General features: G+C 42.7%; 1 protein-coding gene and 1 long non-coding RNA gene across 2 annotated transcripts in view; both read right to left on the reverse strand.

Moving 5' to 3' along the window:
* Nucleotides 1–1,901: 1,901 nt before the first annotated feature.
* On the reverse strand, nucleotides 1,902–13,273 carry LOC133368954 (uncharacterized). Its single transcript, XR_009758798.1, has 3 exons — nucleotides 13,109–13,273; nucleotides 11,513–11,630; nucleotides 1,902–2,065 (listed from the first exon to the last, which is right to left on the reverse strand). It is a non-coding gene; the product is annotated as an uncharacterized LOC133368954 (long non-coding RNA).
* A 6,237-nt stretch (nucleotides 13,274–19,510) lies between these two features.
* N4BP1 (NEDD4 binding protein 1) overlaps nucleotides 19,511–23,995 on the reverse strand; it is a 28,642-nt gene continuing 24,157 nt past the window's right edge. The window contains exons 6-7 of the mRNA XM_061593964.1: nucleotides 23,213–23,320; nucleotides 19,511–21,606 (exon numbers count right to left, since the gene is read on the reverse strand). Of these exons, the coding sequence (XP_061449948.1) occupies nucleotides 21,273–21,606; nucleotides 23,213–23,320 (442 nt within the window). The 3' untranslated portion in view covers nucleotides 19,511–21,272. The remainder of the gene's footprint in view (nucleotides 21,607–23,212; nucleotides 23,321–23,995) is intronic.

The raw sequence follows: 23,995 nt of genomic DNA on the forward strand, positions 1-23,995 counted from the left end.
TATATGTGTGTGTGTATATATATGTGTGTGTGTGTGTGTGTGTGTGTATAAGACAGTTTTGAAAGCAACAAACAGAACTTCACTCAGCGTACTATGAAAGCGATACAGTGAAGGTGTCAAACAGATCTCTGTGGGGAGGGAACTCCACAGCTTAGGAGCTGCCACACAGAAATCCTTCCCCCAGGCTACCACCACCCCTTGCATTTCTAAGGGTGGCGGACCTATCAAGAGAGCCCCCTCTACCGATCTTAACATTCAAGTGGGTCTGTAGGGAAGGAGGCAGTCTTCTGGATATTTGGGGCTGGGTAGGGCTTGAAACACTAATGCGAGCACCTTTAAGTGAGCCTGGAAATGAACTGACAACCAATGCAGTTGTTTGAAAACAGGAGTTATGTGAGTTCTAGTTGGAAACCCAGCCAGCAATCACACTGTATGTGGAAGGGGGCATTCCCATTAAAAAACAAAAACAAAAGACCTTTTTCTGAATTAAGGCTGTGTACCCACCCATTTGTAGCACAAACATGTAGTCTCTCTCGGTTCTGAGTTGTTCATGCTCTTCCTCAACATGCTGCTTTCAGTCTAGATTGATTGTTGATCCTGCTGTCCAGACAAGTGGGCATGGTTATATGATATGTGTTTGAAAACCCACCCCTTGCGATCTCGGTGTATGCCGACCCACAGTGTCACTGGGTAAGTGTGGAATCGATACACCCCCAATTGCTGGGAACACCTACATCTTACATTTTATTTGTAAGCCACCCTGAGTTCCAGTTTTGGAAAAAGGGCGGGGTAAAAATAAAGATTCATTCATTCATTCATCTGTTTTCAACTGGACACACAGCAGGGTAATGCAGAATCAATCAGGAATGACCTTTTGTTTTCAGAATGAAACCAGTTTGTCAAGAAGGGCTTTTCAGGGCAAAATATAAGCAATAGGTCAAGATTGTGTGTGGACTAGGTAGAAAAAATGAGAACTCAGTCTCCATTGATTCTAGAATAAAATGTTGTATGTACACAGCAATAGAAAACAAAGTGTCAGGATGAGGTCTAGCTTAGCTTCCTCCCTGACACCCTAGTTTGCTCTGTTAAGGATATTTTTCTCCCTCAAAAACCAAATAATTATTATTGCATATATACCTGACGAATTCTGTGCTAACAGAATCCTAGCTCTGACAAAAGTTTAATTTCCTTGTTTTCCCTAAGACACTTTATGCTTAGACAGGTGGAGACAGGAGAATGCCTTAAATAAATCTCAGCAGAGCTAAATTGATAATAATTTTGTATTGAAAGAATAACGCAAATGGAGCAATCTACTCACCAGGCACCTACGAGAGTATCTTGGCAAAATGCCAGCTTTTGACTCACAAATGTTCCTTGGCTAAATTGGATCCAGATGTTTACATGGCATAAAAGATTAACAAACATCTCCCAGGGGTAGCCAACAGTTACTGAGATAGTAAATTAATAAAATGAAGCAAAAAATAATAATCATTAGGGTGACAATTCAGTCTTTAGCCAAACATCAACGTTGGTTTATTTATTTTAATAAAAGAAGGTTGTATTATTCTAATTTAATTAATTACAGCCACTTAAAAGCAATGTTTGCCTAGGTTATTACTGAAAGATTATGCAGGATAACATTTAGGAAAGCAACTCTCAACTTGTTTGTTTAAGTGATTAAAATAGTACTGCTTCTTTCTTTCTTTCTTTCTTTCTTTCTTTCTTTCTTTCTTTCTTTCTTTCTTTCTTTCTTTCTTTCTTTCTTTCTTTCTTTCTTTCTTTCTTTCTTTCTTTCTTTCTTTCTTTCTTTCTTTCTTTCACTAAGAAACAGGGCTGAATTAACCATTCTGTTAAGTACACTACAGAGATGAGCCCATGTGGAACATATGGTTCCTGGCATGGTTAGTGAGGTGTCCTGTTGCAAAGTCTGTTCCTATCCTATTCTCCTAAGCAAGGTTCAGAAAATAGTGATGACCATGATGGATGGGTATGCTCTGGCAGGAGAAAGGTGAAAAATCTGAGGTTCATTGCCTCATCTGCCCCACATTTGTTGAGAAACAGAAGCCTGAAATAAAGGTGGAAGAGGAAACAGAAATACAATACATCTCAGCATAGAGGGGTAAACTGTCACCAGGTGAACTGTGTCCCTGGTCAGTCTCTGTCCAGGTGGTCACTGTAGATGGACAACTTCAAGGCCTCTGCACTCCCTTCTTAGGGTTCTCTATCTTTAAAACCAGACTTGAGCCTGAAGCCCTTCAAATAGAGGAACCCTTCTAAAAAGAGGAATGAGAGCCTTTCAGACAGAGGGCTGCCCTCTGTGAGTAGGACACATGGTCACCCAACTCCCTCCTCGTTGAGATCTAGCATAGAAAATCCTTTTGATGGTCACACCATCCATCAAGCTGATTGGTATGGCTGAGTGGGCATTGTCTCTACTGGCTCTTAATCTATGGGATGAGCTGCCCGCTAAAGTGAGTCAGACTTGGGAGCTTGGCTTTTCAAACCAGCTGTAAATGTCTTGCCTATTCATTCATTTCTTTATTTAGCAACACTTGGATACTGCTTGATTGTAAATAGAACCTCTAAGCGGTTAACAAAAAACAAAAACTAACATTAAAATGGCCAATAAAAGATAACGTTAAAAAGAGGCATTAAAAAATATTAAAACATAATATAATTAAAATCAACAATACGCTCAAAAGAGGTTACAAACAAACATCAGCTTCTGTATGTCTGGAAAGGCTTGCCTGAACAAAAATGTTTTTTAGCAGGCACTGAAAGTTCAATTCTTTTTCAAGACAGGTCTTATGTGGTTAAATGCAACTTTTTGATTGCACTGGGTTTTTAATCAGCTGAAGAATAGGTTATTTATTTATTTACTTCCAATACATTGGTGTCCCACTTTTCTATATAAATATATTCAAAGTAGATAAACCTGGTTTATTTATTAGTTTTTAATAGGTTTTATACAACACTAGGATGAACAAGAACATAAACTTTTCCATGTATGAGTTTCTTTGACTCTTTCTGGATCTGGATTTGTTAGGCACTGGGGAACATTTTGGGACAAGCCGGGCTTGTACAAAAGGGACGGGCTCCACTTGAACCAGAATGGAACCAGACTGCTGGCACTTAAAATTAAAAAGGTAGCAGAGCAGCTTTTAAACTGACTGAGGGGGGAAACCCGACAGGAGCTGAGAAAGATCTGGTTCGGAATAAACCTCCCCCCTGGGATAAAAACCAAAGAAATGATGAAATTTTAAAAGGGGTAGGCCTAGAAGAAGGCATTGTGAGAGCAGGGGCGCAGCATATAAATTCAGAAGAGCAAAATTACCACAGGCCTAACCACAAGTGCCAAAGACACTTGAAGAGAGACACTGCTTACAAGTGCCTGTACGCTAATGCTAGGAGCCTCCGAACCAAGATGGGAGAACTGGAGTGCTTGGTCTTAGAGGAGAGCATTGATATAGTGAGCATAACGGAGACCTGGTGGAATGGAGAAAACCAGTGGGATACGGTTATCCCTGGATATAAACTATATCGGAAGGACAGGGCAGGACGTATTGGTGGCGGAGTCGCTCTATACGTGAAAGAAGGCATTGAATCCAGCAAGCTCGAAACCCCAAAAGAGGCAGACTCCTCCACAGAATCGTTGTGGGTGGTGATACCGTGCCCCAGGAGGGACTTAATACTGGGAACGATCTATCGTCCCCCTGATCAAAATGCTCAGGGAGACCTTGAGATGAGATATGAAATTGAGGAAGCATCCAAACTAGGAAATGTGGTAGTAATGGGTGACTTCAACTACCCGGACATAGACTGGCTGCATATGTGTTCCAGTCATGACAAAGAAGCAAAGTTTCTAGATATTCTAAATGACTATTCCCTAGATCAGTTGGTCATGGAACCGACCAGAGGGATGGCAACCCTGGACTTAATCCTCAGTGGGGACTGGGACCTGGTGTGAGATGTAAGTGTTGTTGAACCGATTGGGAGCAGTGACCACAGTGCTATTAAATTAAACATACATGTAACTGGCCAATTGCCAAGAAAATCCAACACGGTCACATTTGACTTCCAAAGAGGAAACTTCACAAAAATGAGGGGATTAGTAAAAAGAAAGCTGAAAAACAAAGTCCAGAGGGTCACATCACTCGAAAATGCTTGGAAGTTGTTTAAAAACACTATATTAGAAGCTCAACTGGAGTGCATACCGCAGATCAGAAAAGGTACCGCCAGGGCCAAGAAGATGCCAGCATGGTTAACGAGCAAAGTCAAGGAAGCTCTTAGAGGCAAAAAGTCTTCCTTCAGAAAATGGAAGTCTTGTCCGAATGAAGAAAATAAAAAAGAACACAAACTCTGGCAAAAGAAATGCAAGAAGACAATAAGGGATGCTAAAAAAGAATTTGAGGAGCACATTGCTAAGAACATAAAAACCAACAACAACAAATTCTATAAATACATTCAAAGCAGGAGACCATCTAAGGAGACAATTGGACCCTTGGATGATAAGGGAGTCAAAGGTGTACTAAAGAACGATAAGGAGATTGCAGAGAAGCTAAATGAATTCTTTGCATCTGTCTTCACTGTGGAAGATATAGGGCAGATCCCTGAACCTGAACTAACATTTGCAGGAAGGGATTCTGAGGAACTAAGACAAATAGTGGTAACGAGAGAGGAAGTTCTAAGCTTAATGGACAATATAAAAACTGACAAATCACTGGGCCCGGATGGCATCCACCCGAGAGTTCTCAAAGAACTCAAAGGTGAAATTGCTGATCTGCTAACTAAAATATGTAACTTGTCCCTTGGGTCCTCCTCCGTGCCTGAGGACTGGAAAGTGGCAAATGTAACGCCAATCTTCAAAAAGGGATCCAGAGGGGATCCCGGAAATTACAGGCCAGTTAGCTTAACTTCTGTCCCTGGAAAACTGGTAGAAAGTATTATTAAAGCTAGATTAACTAAGCACATAGAAGAACAAGCCTTGCTAAAGCAGAGCCAGCATGGCTTCTGCACGGGAAAGTCCTGTCTCAGTAACCTATTAGAATTCTTTGAGAGTGTCAACAAGCATATAGATAGAGGTGATCCAGTGGACATAGTGTACTTAGACTTTCAAAAAGCGTTTGACAAGGTACCTCACCAAAGGCTTCTGAGGAAGCTTAGCAGTAATGGAATAAGAGGAGAGGTCCTCTTGTGGATAAGGAATTGGTTAAGAAGCAGAAAGCAGAGAGTAGGAATAAACGGACAGTTCTCCCAATGGAGGGCTGTAGAAAGTGGAGTCCCTCAAGGATCGGTATTGGGACCTGTACTTTTCAACTTGTTCATTAATGACCTAGAATTAGGAGTGAGCAGTGAAGTGGCCAAGTTTGCTGATGACACTAAATTGTTCAGGGTTGTTAAAACAAAAAGGGATTGCGAAGAACTCCAAAAAGACCTCTCCAAACTGAGTGAATGGGCGGAAAAATGGCAAATGCAATTCAATATAAACAAGTGTAAAATTATGCATATTGGAGCAAAAAATCTGAATTTCACATATACGCTCATGGGGTCTGAACTGGCGGTGACCGACCAGGAGAGAGACCTCGGGGTTGTAGTGGACAGCACGATGAAAATGTCGACCCAGTGTGCGGCAGCTGTGAAAAAGGCAAATTCCATGCTAGCAATAATTAGGAAAGGTATTGAAAATAAAACAGCCGATATCATAATGCCGTTGTATAAATCTATGGTGCGGCCGCATTTGGAATACTGTGTACAGTTCTGGTCGCCTCATCTCAAAAAGGATATTATAGAGTTGGAAAAGGTTCAGAAGAGGGCAACCAGAATGATCAAGGGGATGGAGCGACTCCCTTACGAGGAAAGGTTGCAGCATTTGGGGCTTTTTAGTTTAGAGAAAAGGCGGGTCAGAGGAGACATGATAGAAGTGTATAAAATTATGCATGGCATTGAGAAAGTGGATAGAGAAAAGTTCTTCTCCCTCTCTCATAATACTAGAACTCGTGGACATTCAAAGAAGCTGAATGTTGGAAGATTCAGGACAGACAAAAGGAAGTACTTCTTTACTCAGCGCATAGTTAAACTATGGAATTTGCTCCCACAAGATGCAGTAACGGCCACCAGCTTGGATGGCTTTAAAAGAAGATTAGACAAATTCATGGACGACAGGGCTATCAATGGCTACTAGCCATGATGGCTGTGCTCTGCCACCCTAGTCAGAGGCAGCATGCTTCTGAAAACCAGTTGCCGGAAGCCTCAGGAGGGGAGAGTGTTCTTGCACTCGGGTCCTGCTTGCGGGCTTCCCCCAGGCACCTGGTTGGCCACTGAGAGAACAGGATGCTGGACTAGATGGGCCACTGGCCTGATCCAGCAGGCTGTTCTTATGTTCTTATGTTCTTATCATATTTTCTGGTTTTCGTTCTTGTTCTCAGCCTTGGGAATCATTGCACCAAAAGGCGGATTATAAATCTTCTAAAACAAACCAACAATTGCCCCCCAACCCAACCCAAAGAAACGTTTAAAATACTGTATCCTTATGTATCCAGAAATTTCTCCAAAATATCTGACATAAAAGCAAAAAAAGAAAAAGAATAAAACAAATCTTCATGATATTAAATGTGAAATGTAAATAAAAATAACAATTCTATTCACCATTGTACTAATGAGCAGTTGCTAATTCTGCAACCAAATCAGGATTGTGTGTACTTATTAGTAGCTTACCAGAATCTTAAGCCGCATGTGCATTATACATTTAAAGCAGTATTATACAACTTTAAACAGTCATGACTTCCCCCAAAAAATGCTGGCAACTAGTTTGTTATGGGTGCTGAGAATTGTTAGAAGACCCCTGTTCCTCTCACAGAGTTGCAATTCTCCGGGTGGTTTAATGATCAATCCCTCATCCCAGGAAACTTGAAATTGTAGCTCTGTGAGGGAACGAGGGTCTCCTACCAACTCTCAGCACCTGTAACAAACTACAGTTCCCAGGATTCTGTGAGGAACCTATAACTGTTTGAAGTGGTATGATACTGCTTTAAATGTATAATGCAGATGGGGTCTTGGTCTGTTCTTTGGATGTTGCCTGGGTAAGACTGTGATGGCTTTCCCTAGGCCTTGTAGATCCACCTGCAGTGTGTGTGTTCTTAATTCTTACGCTTATATGATATGGATGTGAACTTTACTCACTTCTATGGCCTATAGAAACTGTGGTCTGCAGAGGTGTAGACATCCAGGGTCTCAGGGGGGTCTTAGACCCCTTACTTTTGGGGGAGCAGGGTCCCTATGTATCCAGCATCCTACAAGCCAATCAGCATGAAAGGGGGTTTTTAGCCACTGAGCAGTGTCTTCTAACGTGTTTCCTTGTCCTTTTCCGCTGATTAGAGCCAATCAGAAGGAAAGGAAAGGAGTCAGCCACTGAGAAGAGTCTTTTCAGTAGCTAACACTCTCATGCTGATTGGGCTCCTAGGGATGTTGTGGGAGAAGTCATTAACAAGGATCTCATTCTCAAACCAGCAGCAAAAAAATGGGGAGGGGGGAGGTGTGGCTGTGACTATCATGAAAGGACCCTGCACTTCTGAATTTGCTACTACAGTACTGGTGGTCTGTGGACCATTGGTGGTCTGCAAACTCCATTCAGATGACTCACGGAATAGTCACTTGCTAATTGGCACTTGCTAATTGTTTGCTGCTATTACCATAACTAGCCTATTGGTAGAGATGGAAGGATCTGTTCATTTTGGTTTTCTCAGTTTCTCAGTTTTCCAATCTTAAATTCAGTTCTCTACATTTCCAGTGTGGTGTAGTGGTTAAGGCAACCTTTCCCAACCAGTGTGCCTCCAGATGTTGTTGCACCACAACTCCCATCAGCCTCAGCAAGCATTGCCAATGGTCAGGAAAGATGGGAATTGTGGTCCAACAACATCTGGAGGCACACTGGTTGGGAAAGGCTGGGTTAAGGTGTTGGACTATGACCTGGGAGACCAGGGTTCGAATCCCCACACAGCCATGAAGCTCACTGGGTGACCTTGGGCCAGTCACTGCCTCTCAGCCTCATGAAAACCCTATTCACAGGGTTGCCATGAGTCGGAATCGACTTGAAGGCCGTACACACACACACATTTCCACAGCAATTTGTGAATCTGTTTTTTAAAAATACTCACCAGCATTTTAGTGCTTAATTTTAGTAATAGTGTTATTTTACTAATAGACACAGTATTGAAAGCTATTTCCCTAATATAATGAATTTTTGTATGTTGTTTTTCAATAATAAATGTGTTTGTATACACATTTTCTCCTAATATATGCATTTTGCACTTATTGTTTGGTTGACGAACTGCACTGCTAAATTCGGATAAGTGCTCATTTCAAAGGGTAGCTGTGCTTTGGTTTTCATATTAGTTTGAGAAGTATGAATTACATCATTTCTCATTAAAATGCAAACAAAAATTATTTTTTCCTCCATCCCTAGTCCTATCGTTCATGCTTTTGGTTTCAAGCCCTCTCAGCTAGTTTCCTCTTGTTAGTCTGCAAACCTGTCATCTTGTGGTTGCAAAACAAATTAGCAAGAAGATAATTTTTTGGGATTGGCTGCCAAAGCAAAAACACAATAGCTCTATCCAGCATTCTGCAAGTTCATTTGCAAAAGACTTTGCCTTCATCAGTTGACCTCTGTGTTGTTGTTTAATTCATCTGATAAAGGCAAAATTCAGAATCTAACCATTTAAAAAACTATTCCTAATTAACTGGGTTATCTATGCACTCTTTGTTATCTTGACATTTCCCATGATTACATGGCCTGCAACAAAGCAGATCCCAGAAATAGAAATTTCCATTTTACTTTCTTCTGTGCTACGCAGGAATATCTTGGCATTGGTTCATAATACATTAGCTTCTAAGTAATGCAATAACAGAGCTGTCTATCTGGCCCCAGCTAGGGCTATTTCTGAAGCTTATTTGATTTTCTCTTAAGCAATATTTGAAATATAAAATCATGCATCTTACCACCGATAAGCAGATAATCTGCTTGGACAACCAACTTTTAACCTTGTTAAGAATGCCTTGCATCTAAACCTCAGGTTCTCAGATTCACTGACCCTCCCTAGATTGTGGGGGCAACCGCCAGAGTCACTGAGGGCTGTGAGAGATGAGACCATCTCTCCACTGATGTTCTGCAGTGCCACTAATGAGCCAGGAATACATACAGGAACACCTGGCAGGGAGAGGTGATGGAACACAACGGGTCTCCCAACACCGGCATTGCTGCGGCTTACCTGGAGGGGCGAGGCAGCAGGGAAGTTGATGTTGTGTGGACACACCAGAAGGAGCACCAGACTGATCTGTCTAGCTCGGTATTGTCTACACCTGGGGTATCCAACATGATGGCCCCCAGACAGGGCCGGCTCTAGGCATGCGGGGGCCCTTGGGCATCAGCTTGCCCTGGCCCCCCGGTGAGTGTGTGGGTGTGTATGCGTGCGAGTATGCGTGGCCCCCACACACGCCTCCACCTGTCTAGTCTTTACCATTGCCCTTAATGAAGATGGTGGCCACGGTTTCCCTAAGGGGAATAAAGCCTCCGCCGCCATCTTTGTTGATGGCACATGTGCGTGCTACACGCGCACATCTCTGCCATCAACTAAGATGGTGGTAGCGGCTTCAGTACCTTAGGGGAGCTGCAGCCGCCATCTTCATTAAAGGCAATGCTAAAAAGCCGGCTGACAGGTAAGTGGGGGGCGTGGGGGGCGCGGATCACGGAAGGGGAGCGGAGGGGGCTCCTGTAGCTCTGGGGCCCTTGGGCCAGTGTCCAACCTGGCCACCCTTTAGAACCGGCCCTGCGCCCAGATATTATGGACTATAACTCCTATCAACCCAGGCAGCATGGGGGCCAATGGCCAGGGATGATGGGAACTGCAGTCCAGCAACATCAAGAGGGATCATGTTGGCTGCCACTGGTCTAAACTGACTGGCTGCAGCTCTCAAGGGTTTCAGACGGGGATTTCTCCAGACCTAGCTGGAGATGCTGGGAATTGAACCTTGGACATTGTGGTTTAAAACAAACGTTTCTTAGTTAATGAAATATTGTCTAAAAACTGACCAGTTTTTTTTTAAATCACAGGATCTGTTTCATAGTTGCAGGATTCTTTGAAAGTGAAACAAAGCACTAGCAAAGTCTTTTTCCCAGCTGCATGGGAGAAGGAGAGCAGAGGAGAGGGGAGAACGTGCAAGCCTGAGGCTTTGCTAGCTCATGCCAAACCATGGCTTGGTGTTACATGTGAACCAGCCCACTGTAGATAGCTTGTGTGATACCACAGATAGCCATGGGTAAAAAGGCCTGGCTGTTGCCTCGATCACCAGTTCCTGCTGCATTTAAACTTCCCAGTGTGGTGAAGTTAAGCAAAAGGATAGCGTTAAACTCTACCAGACCTTAATTAGTTTTTATCTCTTGTTTGGGCATCCTAGCCACTGACAGGTGCATTTCAAATTAGACCTCAGACAATCCAAGCTATAGGTCTGAAGCAAAATTGATAATGTTGATAATGTCATCCTGCAAACTTAGAAATGTAGGAAACTCCCTATAGGCCAAGTGGTGTTTGTTCACTGCACCGGAGGGCAGCAGACTAGCTTAGGGGGCGTAAGTCAAGCCATGTGAGACATAAAGCTCTGTCTACTCCCCACCCCTCAGCATCTGCTGTTTGAGGCACTTGCCTGATGGTAGAGCTTTGCTCTCTGGGAAGCGTTTCATATATGAAAATCACACACTCTGCCACTGAACTCAGCAAAGGGCTTTAATGAAACAATTTAAATGAAAATGACAGAACCATGTTACAGTAACAACAGTTCCAAAGGCAGAAGAGTATTTATTTGCCTCTTGATAGTATCATTGTTCAAGTGTGTGTGTGTGTGTGTGTATGTGTGTTTCTAGGAGGGAATTTTCGTCTTAAGAAAGATCTTGGTGAGCCAACAAAGGAAAGGCTTCATGCCATGTTATGTAAGGGAAATATTCCCATAGAAGCAGCCGAGGGCCCCATCGCATAGATTGCATAACAAGTTATGAAAAAGAGCCAACCCTCCTCTCTGATGCGATGGCAGAATATTGGTTGGGCGTTTTGACAGCAACCGCTGGCGTTTCTCTTTGGTCGGTTTTGGAGTAAACAAGGCTTTCAAGTGCCCGCTGTTACTTTACACATGCCAGATGTATGCGGTTGGATCATTTCCCTCTTTCCAATTTCACAGGCTAAATCAGAAAATTAGTAAAATACATGCTTGTAATGATGATAATAAAAAAAAGTGGAGCAGGGGTAAGAAAGCATGTAAAGCGGCAGGCATCTTGGGCACAGTCCACAACATCATGGCTTTAACACTTAAGGCAGGGGCTGGGAAGCTCAGGCACCAGGACCAAATGTGACCCCTCTGCCTCTCTGCCTGCCCCTTGGACTCTTCCCAGGCCACAGGCCACTCTCCCCCCGGGAGAGTGTCACATCTGTCACCAGCCCACCTTTGCACCCTCCTTGAGCGGTTGTACCTGGCTGACAGGTGCCCTTGAACTCTCATCATGCCTCTTGCTCCCCTGGATGGAGGACAGAGTGTAGACATTGCTCTGCTGTACAAAGGAACACTTAAACAGAATACAGGGTTTGTACCTGGAAAAGAAGAACCATTTCTTTGCTTGATATTTAGATACTGTCCAATTAACCAAATTGTGAACTTGGGTGCTTAGCAGTTAAAAAAAATCAATAAAAATAAAACAATCAACTAAAAACTAGACCAACCTTGTAAAAATGAGCATAAAATAATCTTGGCGCAGCATAAAATAACTCTAAACCAGCAATAAAGCCCCAGGGAGGAGAGTCACATTATTCAAAACACTAAAATGCAGAGCAACTTCATTTTAAAAACACTATTCAACCATCACAGTGTACAGTAGTAATTGAACAAAGTATTAGAAGTGCCCAGAAATTTTTTTTAAAAAAGTGCCCTGGGTCTATTCCTGTGCATCTAACAACTGCTTCATGCACCATTTTCTGGTTTCTCAACCAAAATCTTGTACCTCAATGAAAAGGTACAAACTTTGGCACAAACGCTCTAGACCAGGGACCAGCAGACATCAGGCTTGCAGGATCTACTTGTTAGTCTGTCTGTTTTTGTTTGCTTTTTACTAGAACCCCCACCAGCCAGAGTCAGGTGCAAAACAATGGCCTTGTTGGGCAATCCGACATTATGAGCGAATGAACAGGGTGCCTCTGAGCACATCCTTAGCCCAGGAATCTAGTCCAGCATCCTGTTTCCCACAGTAGCCAACCGGATGCCTCTGGGAAACCCACAGGCAGGTCACAAGGGACAGAACTATGCCTTTGCCGTTGCTCCCCAAGCCACTGGTATATTTAGAGGTATACTGCCCCGAACCTAGCGGTTTCATGAGCCCTTACTAGACCCATCCTCTAGGAACTTTTGCAACCTCCCCTTTAAAGCCACCTAAGCTACTGGCCATCACCAAAGCTTGTGATAGCAAACAAACTAATTACACACTGTGGGAAGAAGCCCTTTCTTCTGTCTGTCCTGTCCTATTTGCTATGGGCGGTTTAAAAATGAAACAAATAAATAAAAAATAAATAGTCCATGTCACTGATGACCCTGAGATCTGGAATGAGAGTTGGAGAAAAACAGCTCTATATCCACACACCATGCATCATTGGATAAACCGCTATCATATCTCCTCTTTGTTCTCTCCAGCTACATCCCCCTGCCCCTGGCCCTAAACTAACAGTTGCAAGTAGCTTTAGAGTAGAATTTGGAAACAAGGAAGCATTTTAAAATAATAATAATAGCAATAAAACCTCAATACAAAAGGCCTTGTTTTTTGACCCAAATGATTTGAAACAAACATTGATCGTATTTTAACAGCTTGAAGGTTAGGTGTATAAGGACTGAGAAGCTGCATTGCATGCGCTCCAGCACCTGGCACACAGAGGCATTTGCTGGGGCGCATGCACCCCAGCAGGGCCCACCATGGATAATGCCTTGCCTGCCCTCCCAAGCGCCAGCTGCCACTTGACCCCTAGTGGCTGCGCTGCTACAGCTGCCGCAAGCCTCCCCTTCATGCTTACATCTGTGGGCTTACCTGAGGGCAGGGCTATAACGGAGCCAAGATCTAAGTGACCACTTGGCTCCCCAGCCCATTATAATGCTGCCACCATGTGAGGGGAGGCTGAAGCCCGTGGCTGCAGCAGCACCACAGCCAGGCACCAGAGTAGTGGCAGGCACTGGGAGGGGGGATTCAAAACTGAAGGGGCACAGGTGTAGTCTGGCCAGGCTCTCCTTCCCCGCCCCCAAGAAAAATCTTGACCTGGGCCTGATGATCTTCTGGATCCTAATGCTTTAAAATAAGAAGAAACCAGCATTCTCAAGGTTCTAGCTCCACCTGCTGGTAGTAGGTCACATCTATTTTTTTACAAGGATTTCCAAAACGGGCTTTGCTTCTTCATCTAGGGATAGAAAGAACTATCAATTTATGTTCTCTCAGTTTCTCATTTTTCCAGTCTTAAATTCAGTTCTCCACATTTCTGCAGTAATTTGTGGATTTTTTTAAAAAAAATCCTCCATTTTAGTGCAAAATTCTCCTTATAAACACATTTTTGTAGGCAGTTTTGATTGCACATTTTTGCCAAGCCATACTTATCATATAAAGCATTTTTTCATGTTATTTTCACTCAGATATTCATTTTGTGCACACGTTCCTTTAATAATGTGCATTTTTGTAAATATTGGTTGGCTGGCAAACGGCATCATAAAATCCGAGTAAGTGTGAATTTCGAGGGATGGCTTTGTTTCTGTTCTCAAAAAGCACAAATGTGATAGATTCGGTGTGATATGCGAACTGAATTGACATTCTTGACCATCCCCTAGCTTCATCTAACACAGAGATGGGGAACCTCAGGCCCTCCAGGCCTTTCTAAATGGCCCTCATGGTTCTACTCAGGCTACACACCCTCCCAAGTCACATCCCCTCTCAGCCCTGCTTCACACCTTTCATTGAGGGTTTTTTGCTTGATTGGAATGTCCCGTTGAACACAGATGGTGCCTCTTGCTTGTTTGGACAGAGAGGGTACATGTGCACGAAGAAACTAGCCTACTGTACAAAGGTAACATTCAGTTATTTCTCTGCCTGTTTTTGCTTCAGCACTGGCATGCCCCTCCCCCCCCAGGGGAAGGTTGCTCAGAAGCGAAAGCAGCCCTCAGGCAGAATAGGGTTCCCCACCCCGATCTAACACAACAACCTGCAGGATTTGATCTCGGTCCCCCACTTTGTTCTGGAAGAAATATCACACCTCAAGATAGCCTGTGCCATGCATTTAATCCCAGTTTTGAAGGAATTACGAAAAGGGCTGCAACATTTAATCAATGGGAGCAGGTTATTTATTATGATGATGTATTGAGTACATTCACATCCCACCTTTCTTGCACCATGGAGTTCTACAGGTAGATGGGTTACCAGCGAGGTCTCCGATCCAGGCACTGACCAGATCCAGGCCTGCTTAGCTTCCACAAATTGGTGGCAATATGTGCCTTCAGACCATGCTTTGGGAGCTGCTTGGCTGTCAAATGATGCCATTTAAAAACATTTTAAAAGAAAGGAAGCCGGGTCATGGACCCAAGGTAGGCCCTGCTGGGGTACTCGGGCTCCCATGAGAACATAGAAAGAAACCAGCTAGATCAGGCCAAAGGCTGATCTAGTCCAGCATCCTGTTCTCACAGTGGCCAACTAGACACCTATGGGAAGGCTGCATGGAGAACCTGAGTGCAACAGCACTCTCCCCGCTCATGTTTGATTAGTACACAGCCATCACGAGTCATGACCAGTAGCCATTGATAGGTTTATCATCCATGCATTTGTCAAATCCACATTTAACGCCATCCAAGTTGGCAGCAGTCACTGCCTCTTGTGGGAGCAAATTCCTTCGTTTAACTATGGGATGTGTGGAGTACTTTCTTTTGTTTGTCCTGAATCTTCCAACATTCAGCTTCATTAAAGGTAAAGGTGTCCCTGCACTTATAGTGCGAGTCATTTCCGACTCTTAGGGTGACATCTTGCGACGTTTACAAGGCAGACCATATATATGGGGTGGGATTACCAGTTCCTTCCCTGGCCTTTCTTTACCCCCCAGCATATGCCGGGTACTCATTTTACCGACCACGGATGGATGGAAGGCTGAGTGGACCTCGACCCCTTTGACCGGAGATTCGACTTCCTCCTTCCGTTGGAATCGAACTCTGGCCGTGAGCAGAGCTTCGGCTGCGTTACCGCCGCTTACCACTCTGCGTCATTAGATGCCCCTGAGTTCTAGTTTTATGAGGAAACTTTCCTCTGTCTCTTTTCTCCATGTTGTGTGTATTTATACACCTCTTTTCTCCCGTGATATGCCAGGTTCTGCACAGATGGGGATGGATGAATCAATCTGTCAATTTTGGTTGCTTCATTTTCTCGTTTTTCCAACCATAGGTTTGGTTTACGCCCATTTCCCCCATCAATTTGTGTATTTTTCTTTTTTAAAGAAATCTTTGTGAAAACTTGCATGTATTTTTGTGTGCATTTCTCGTAACAAATGCATTTTTATGTGCACTTTTGCTTAATATTCCACAGGCAATTTCCCCTAGTACAATGCACTTTTGTACACTGTTTTCACTAATATATGCATTTTGGGGGCACACTTTTACGTTGGAGAACTGCATCACAAAATTTGGAGAAATATGCATTTCTAAGGACAGCTGTGTTTTGCTTCACTTTTTGGTGTGAATTAGGCAGAAGACAATGAATTTCTCTCCCATCCCTATGTGCTGGCACCATTTCTAAGCTGCTGCCACTGCCACCTTCTAGCCTCCGGACTCTTCTCCTAATTGACTTGTTTGCCAGAAGGTCCAAATCAAACTTCAACCATTCAGTCAATCAATCAACCACATAGGTATCCTATGGCAAAAGTTGACTGGAATGCCCATCTCATGAAAAGAACCATTTTATTGAAAGATGTGTGTTCCTAGAGATAGGAACAGCACAAAGGGGAAAGGGCACAGCTCAGTGATAGAGCACCTGTTTTGCGTGCAGAAGGTCCCTGGCTCAATCCCTGGTGTTTCCAGGTAGGTCTAGGAAAGACTCTAGACTAAAATCCCAGAGAGTTGCTGCTAGTCCATATGGACAATACTGACCTAGATGGACCAATGTTCAGTATAAGACAGCGTTCTATACTCCTAAGGCAGAGCAAGAAAAGAGTGGAATCCAGAACCAATGTGCCAAGATTGGGCTTTTTGGGAAGAATTAGATAGCAGTTTCACTTACATGAGAAAATGATCTGCTATTTATTTACTGACTTGCTGCATTTTTATCTTGCTTTCAGGCACCTATTGTCTCCCAAAGGAGTTTATATTAAAAGAGAGACTGGCCCTGCCTTCTGGCTTACAAACTAAATGGAAGGGGAGTAGAGGGAAAAGATAGAGGGGGAATCAGGCTTTCAAAGCCAGAACAAAGTGCTCAGCTATAAGCATTTATAGCTGATCTTTCCTTAGGAATATAGAAAGCTGCCTTATGCAAAGTCAGACCATTGGTTCATCTAGCTCAGTAACGTCTACACTGACTTGCAGCAGCTCTTCAGGTTTTCAGGCAGAAGTCCTTCCTAACCCTACCTGAAAACACCAGGGTTTGAACCTGGGATCTTTGTTTTTATTTATTTATTTAATTTGTATCCCGCCCTTCCTCCCAGCTGGAGCCCAGGGCGGCAAACAAGGCACTAAAAACACTTTAAAACATCGTAAAAACAAATCTTAAAACACATTAAGACAAAACAGCATTAAAACATTTAAAAAACTTTTAAAAAGGGTTAAAAACATTATTAAAAAACATATTAAGCAATTCTGACACAGACTGGGATAGCTCTCAACTTAAAAGGCTTGTTGAAAAAGAAAAGTCTTCAAAAGGCGCCGAAAAGATAGCAGAGATGGCGCCTGCCTAATATTCAAAACATGTGCTGTACGACTAGGCTATGGCCCTTCTCTCCAGCCCATGGGATCTATATTGTAAAAATCCACCACCGGCTACTCTACCTCCCCCAATCCTCAGTAATCTTATATTACTATTGTGGGACACACTCTTTCACTCTAATTATTGGTCTGAGGCTCCATTAGCAACTAAAGCTTTTAGTCTTGCTGTTCATTCATGGTTGTGCAGATGTCATTTTTCCCCTCCCATAACATCACCCCACCTTATAACTGGATTACCCGCTAAAACAACCCTGGAGTAAGGGAATCAATGACAATTGTTGTTTCTAATTGATGGCACATCACTGTAAGAGACCATGCATGATGCAATGGATGAAGCATGGCCATTTAGAAGCATGGCATGCCGCCCTGGGCTCCTACTGGAAGGGCAGGATATAAATCTATAATAAATAAGTAATTCTATCACTGTGCCAAGATTCTTAGGAGCATATAAAATGTAGGAGTCTGATGAGGAAGAGGACACACAACATAAACACTAGACCCAAATGACAGCATTCCCAGGCAACACTGGTTTTGTAGCCCTGGTTTCCAGCAGCTTCAGCTGCAAACCAATTAAGTCAGAGTGCTTGGAACAAAGCCAGTTGAGTAAATTAGTTTAACCAAAGCCCTGGACTTAAGCCGCTTTGTAAGTCACCTTGTTCAAGATCCACAGAATGCAGCTCTTCCTTGTTGGAAAATGCCAGGCCAAGTTTTCAGAAGATGGCACAACACTGCATGAATGTGAAATACACGTAGAAGGGGAAATTCAAAGTAGATCCTAGGTTCTCATTAAGCTGACCTGTCTGCATTCACTTCGCTAATTGTTTGGCCCTCACAGCTCTTCCCTTTCTCTTAACGTACCTTTGAGATGAACTCAAGAGCACACTCCCAACATTGTACTTCCCCCCCTTCTTCCTCTTCGTCATGATTTTGTAGCAATCTTTGTTGAAATGGTTTCATGAGATGTTTCCTGTTGATTTGTTCACTCAAGTATTTCAACCATTTTCACTGACAGGATCTCGAGTGGATGATGGACTAGGATGTTGAAGCCAAGTGTCATGGCCCTGGGGAGGGGAGGAAGGCCCCCAATTTGCTTTCTAGCCTTGACACATTCCCTGGCCCCATCTCACCTGATGCTCAGTGATGCATGAGAACAGGTGCACACACACCTCTGCAAGCACGGGACACTGGTCCCATCTGCACTACACATTTAAAGCAATATCATACCACTTTCAACAGCCATGGCTCCCCCCCCAAAAAAACCACACTGGGAACTGTAGTTTGTTAAGGGTGCCTACAGTTGTTAGGAGACCCTTTTCCCCTCACAGAGCTACAGTTCCCAGAGTGGTTTAACAATCGATCCCTCTTCTTGGGGAACATTTAGGCTGATGGGATTTGCACTCTCCAACATCTGTAGGGCACTCTGTAGGGGTAGACTGTACTAAAATGTTCACTATAGCACTGGGCAGGGCACTGTAGGCAATTAAAATAGAAGCCACCCTGCCTTGGTCAGAGCAGTGCCACCGCTGTCTGATAAACATTTCCTCCATGGAGAGCCAACACAGGCCCACACGTTCAGGGACCCCTCAAGCCTGTGACAGGTCTTGCATAGAATCTGGGAAAATATTCATTGAGAAATCATACAGATATTCTCTCATCCATTTAATCTTTTGCTAAATTCAGGTGCTAGGCCTACAGCACGCCCACCAAAAGGTTCAAAGGGCTATTTTGCTGGCATTATTTGCAGACTAGAGATGGGCAAAGACCATAGTTCACTGGCACACTTCCAGTGGACTGGTTACCATTAGCACTTGCTAGGATTCTGGCAAAGAATGGTGGATTTTGTAGCCTAATGAAACACAGCACTTTGGTTCTTAAACAAAGGCACACCAGATCACTAATTAATCCTTAGGCAGGGGCAGCCAATGTGGTATGCCCCAGCTACTGTTAGACTACAGCTCCCATCATTACTGACCATTCGTATGAAGGCACAGGCAGCCACTGTCTTGCTGAAGTCAAGCAGGCCTGGGGCCTGATCAGTGCCTGGACGGGTGACTGCCTAAGAACCACAAATACACATTAGGTTCCATGATAGAAGAAAGGCTGGATATAAATGAAAGAGAAAAAAACCCTGCTTTAAGATATACTGAATATATATATAGCAAATGAAGCCCCTCTGAGCATTCCATCCTCAAAGCTCTATAATGCCACCTTGGTAACAGCATTTGTATGTTAGCAGCTGATGAAGGCAGAAGCTGAAACGTTTTGTTAATACAATAAAAACCTCTGTTTGGTTAATCACAATTACGTTCATATATATTTTTAGGTGATTAACAGAATCCTTATAGGGATCCAGAGCAAGCTTGAGTGAAGTTCTGTTTGTTGCTTTCAAAACTGTCTTTTTATTTATTTATATATATATATATATATATATATATATATATATATATATATATATATATATATATATATATATATATAAAAAAAAAATACACACACACTCTTAATTGGTAAATTAAAAGCATCAATAGGAGTATGCCAGTTCTAGTAAACAAAGTCAGCCCATCCCTGCTTTAAACAGCCTCTGTTGACAGCTCACCCTTTAATGACTTTATTTCATGGACCATTAAGGATTGGCTCCTGTATTTCACCATTGGCTGCAGCTTCTTAATTAACTGACTCAATAGCTGCCACACACTCCACAGAATCTCCATACGGAAGCTGTTGCATACACCCATCAGGAAATTCCAAGAGACATTTCTGCAGTCTAACATATTCAGCATGGCTGTTTTTGCAAATTCTTTTTGTTCAGTGGAGGGTGGGTAAATAAACAGAAGCAGCTGGTAGGCATGTCTGTGGTTAAACAGACTGGTTTATCACTCTTTAAAGCGGAGGGGAATTCCTACAAAGCCAAAACACTTGTCAAGTAGCTTGCTCTACAACAGTTGGCGTGCTGTACGTGACACTAAAAGTGTGTGTGTGTGTGGAACACAATGAAACTGCCCCCTTGACAATTGCTCATGCTGTCTTCCTTTTGCGCCATTTCTTTTAATAACTCAGCTTACCAGTGCAAGACAAGCGCTGGCACCACCCCAAATTTACGTTGTTCCTCGCCTCTCTAAATCTAATATGGTTACAGTGCTATGTGCACAATTAATGTTACCGCTATACCAAAGATGTCCTTTGATGGCAGATTCTCCAAGCCTGCTGTAAATGCACTGTTTAAAAAGGTCATTTTTCAATGACAGCCTATTCTAAGATGGTTGTACATGTGTCTTCCTTTCCCCCTTATCCAGCTGCAAGCCCAATGATATACACTCCCAGGTTAAGCCAAAGGTGTGCTTGCGTAGAATACCCCAAACACTCTAATCAGTGATACCATGTGGTCCCAAATCCTGCAAGGCAACTGACACACTTTGGAGCTTCATGAAGGGGGAAGGAGGGCTTAGTTTGAGCACATCCATGTTCAACAACTTTCTATAGGTACAGATGGCTCTATGACTACTCTGTTGAAATAAAGTGGTAATGTTATAAAGCAACTTGCTTTTGTTTCCCACTGAAAGAAGTTGGGAAGCAAATAAATTTCTTTCCAATGTTTCTTCAAAACTGAGAAACAATACATAATGTAATAAAAGTTGGCATGTTGAATCAGACTAAAGAAAGGGTACTCGGGAGGCTGGCAAAATTCTAACACATTCTACATGAGTATTCTCCAAAAACCTCCACTGGGGCAGCTACCTCCACTGACCCGTGTTTGGATGGTGTAACATCACAGAAGTCCAGCCGATAGAAACCAGGGCTTGGATGAAATAGCACTTCCATAACCAGGATGTATGAAATGGTCATATTGCCCACTGACAAATCACCACCACCTATTAAATCAGGCAATTTTAACCCAAGAATGTGAACTCAAGAAAGGAAATAAAGCCCATTAATCACATGTAATCTTCAAGAAACCTGAAGTGTGAATTCTCCAGTTCTTTCCTGAATAACTTGAGGCACCTTCTGTAAACAATTTCAAGCCAATCAGAAATAAACACTTGTTTTCTTTCAAAAAATGCATCAGTACAAATCTGTAAAAGCAACATAACTTAGATGGACTAAAAAAAGGGTATCAGGAAATCCTTTGAATACTCACACTTTTTTTTATACAAAAGGATTAAGTTTTGACTATTCACAGATGGCCTGACACCAGCTCATATGCATCTTTACATTAACAATCCAAACTGCAGAATCAAACGCACTGCCGTTTTGTCTTGTCAGCCTAAATCAAGCACCATAGCCGACAAGGCATTCAGGTCTCTCATGTGGGGATGTTGGGCAAGTATTTCCTCAATCTTCTCCCTCTGCTCTGAGGTAGGGAATATTTTTTTCAAGGCTTCTTTTAAGCGGATTGTTTCTGCAGCAGATCTTGGATGCGGGGGGAGGGCTGAGTTGGCCTGAGGTGCTGGCGGAAACATAGTCAAGGCAGGTACGAGACCAGGCAATGGGCTCTTTGGTAACTGTCCACTGCTATCATGCTGCATCAGGTAATGTGATGTCCCAAAAGGAGGAAGACCTCCACTTGCAAGGCCGTACGGGGGTGGAACACGTCTGGAGAACAAAGAAACAACATCCAGCATTAAGAGCCTTCCAACTGTGAAAGCAAGAGAACAACACTCCCGCACATTTCTATGGGCTCAAAAAAGAGGATGCTCTAAAATCCTCTGCATGGAGTGGGGCCCACATTCAATCTTTATAAATAGCTGACTAGGTTTTATAGTCTTGCTAGCCTTTTGGCATTAGGTGGCATCCAACATTAATCATACTCAGGGCAGACACACTAACTCACTTCGACCCATTAGTTTCACTGGGTCTACTTCAAGTAGTTGGATACAACCCAATCTATTTTCATGTTTCCCATTTACAATTTAGCACTTTTGCATTCTCTCTTTCATTTAACATAAGCAGTTAATAAAACTTTGCAAACATTTCTTGAACTATTATGTCACAACATTACTCACACTTCACATCAGGCTTATATTTACAACAGGACCTCAAATCAGGGGAAACTACATTTACAAGTTACACTCTTATTAATCTGGGCACAATATATCATTGGTTGGTGGGCTGCAAAGAGAAAAAGAACCTGGCATTCAAGTTTTAGCAGCTAAGAAAGCTCCAGGTTATTTATTTCATTTCTAGCCTGCCCTTCTCCATATCTTGATCCTAAGATAAATCTCTCCTCCGTAAGGGAAACAGTAGAATATATGTATATTTTAACTAATTAATTCAATTACAACCACATATAAAGAACGTTTGAACAATCACAAGAAACAGAAATGCTACAGTTGTCACTTTAAGGTTCAAACTCATTGTCTAAAAAACCAAGTGGATTCCCCCCCCCTTCTTTTAAAGGGCTGTGGTCTAGGTAATAATTTATCTTCCTTTCAGTAGAAATCAACACTGATTTGGCATTTCAGGTTGTCTCTTTCCAAATTTCATTCATTTTTTAATGATGGTGGTGAGGTGAGAGGCACGCATCTAACCGTAATTCAAATATTCCTCAGCATCTGATGGACTTCTGGAGTTTTACAAGTCACCCAAGCAATGACAGAATTTTCTACCCTTGAACCTCCATAAAATTGACACAGTTCAGATCTGGCCTTGCTTTATTTGTGTATTCAGCATTTTATGCAAGTCATTTTTGCCCAACCTTTAAACATGGAGCATAGTAAAGCCTTACATGATAAAGGTCAAAGAGCTGAGCCCCTCCCAGGTGGGGACTGAATAATTAATATAGCACTTCCCATGGTGCCCACTGCAATCAAGCAGCTGATCTTCCATCGTTTGACATAACAGACCAGCTCTTCACAAAAGCTGCATCACAGCTCCAATTGTTGCATGTTCAATGATGCCATGTCACCCACCACTTTTATGTGGTAGCCACCACATGGTAACCTCAGAGGATGTTACCAAGACGCTTGCCTTGCTTATCTCAGTGTTACGATCCAATGTTATACAAACATACTTGCTGTCACCACACAGAGACAGCTGTGGTAACGGAAGATAAACAATTCCTCCTGCAAAGCCACTGCTTCTTCCGATCTAAGGTCTCGTTTGGTGTGATCTACATCTCATGACCTTTTCAGTCACGCAAAGGCTTTTTTGCTTCATCCGGGGCAACTGTTTTCTCTTTAAGTCCCAAACAGCAGTCTACCTGAAACAGGTTTCCTCTTGGAGGAAACGTTCTATTCCTGGTCCATTTCGTCCCAGAGGATCGTCAGGAACCATGAAGAAGTCTCCAACAAAAGTGTATGGGAGCAGCCTGCAGTACCAAAAGAGGTGGTGGTGAAAAGTAGTAGTAAGAAAAATAACTCTTAGATTTATAGTGTGTAAAAGACTACAGGTGTTCTAATTTGCCTCCCTCTACTCCGTGCTGGATCCATGAATTTGGGGGCCCTCTGGCAAGACACCATCAACACAAGAAGTTGTCCTATACCCACAATGAGACCACAGGTTCATCTAGCCCTTCTGTCCTTACTCCAGTCTGGTGTCCTCCGGATCTTTTGAATACAAATCCCATTAGCCCCAACCAGCATGATTTTTATTCATTCACTGATTTAGAAATGTTTTGTAATTGTATTTTCATATTTTGCATGTTCGTTGTAAGCTTGCTGTGGAAAGACGGCATATAAATACAAATCAATCAATCCAATTTGTATCCCACCATTCCTCTCAAAGGAGCCCAGGATGGCTAATATCAAAATGTAAAGACAGTACAATTGAAGAGAAGATAAAACATATTTAAAACAATTAAAACCATCTAACACATTTAAAAACAATTATGAATCATCTAAAGACATTTTAAAAAAATTAAAAATCACCTAAAAACATTTTAAAACAATTAACATACCCTCACAGTTACTAATTTCAGTATCTATCAGCTATCAAAATGCCTGGGTAAACAGAAATGTCTTTAAAATTTTCCTGAAAGTCAGCA

The sequence above is a fragment of the Rhineura floridana genome, chromosome 13 (assembly GCF_030035675.1).
Source record: "Rhineura floridana isolate rRhiFlo1 chromosome 13, rRhiFlo1.hap2, whole genome shotgun sequence".
NCBI lineage: Eukaryota > Metazoa > Chordata > Lepidosauria > Squamata > Rhineuridae > Rhineura > Rhineura floridana.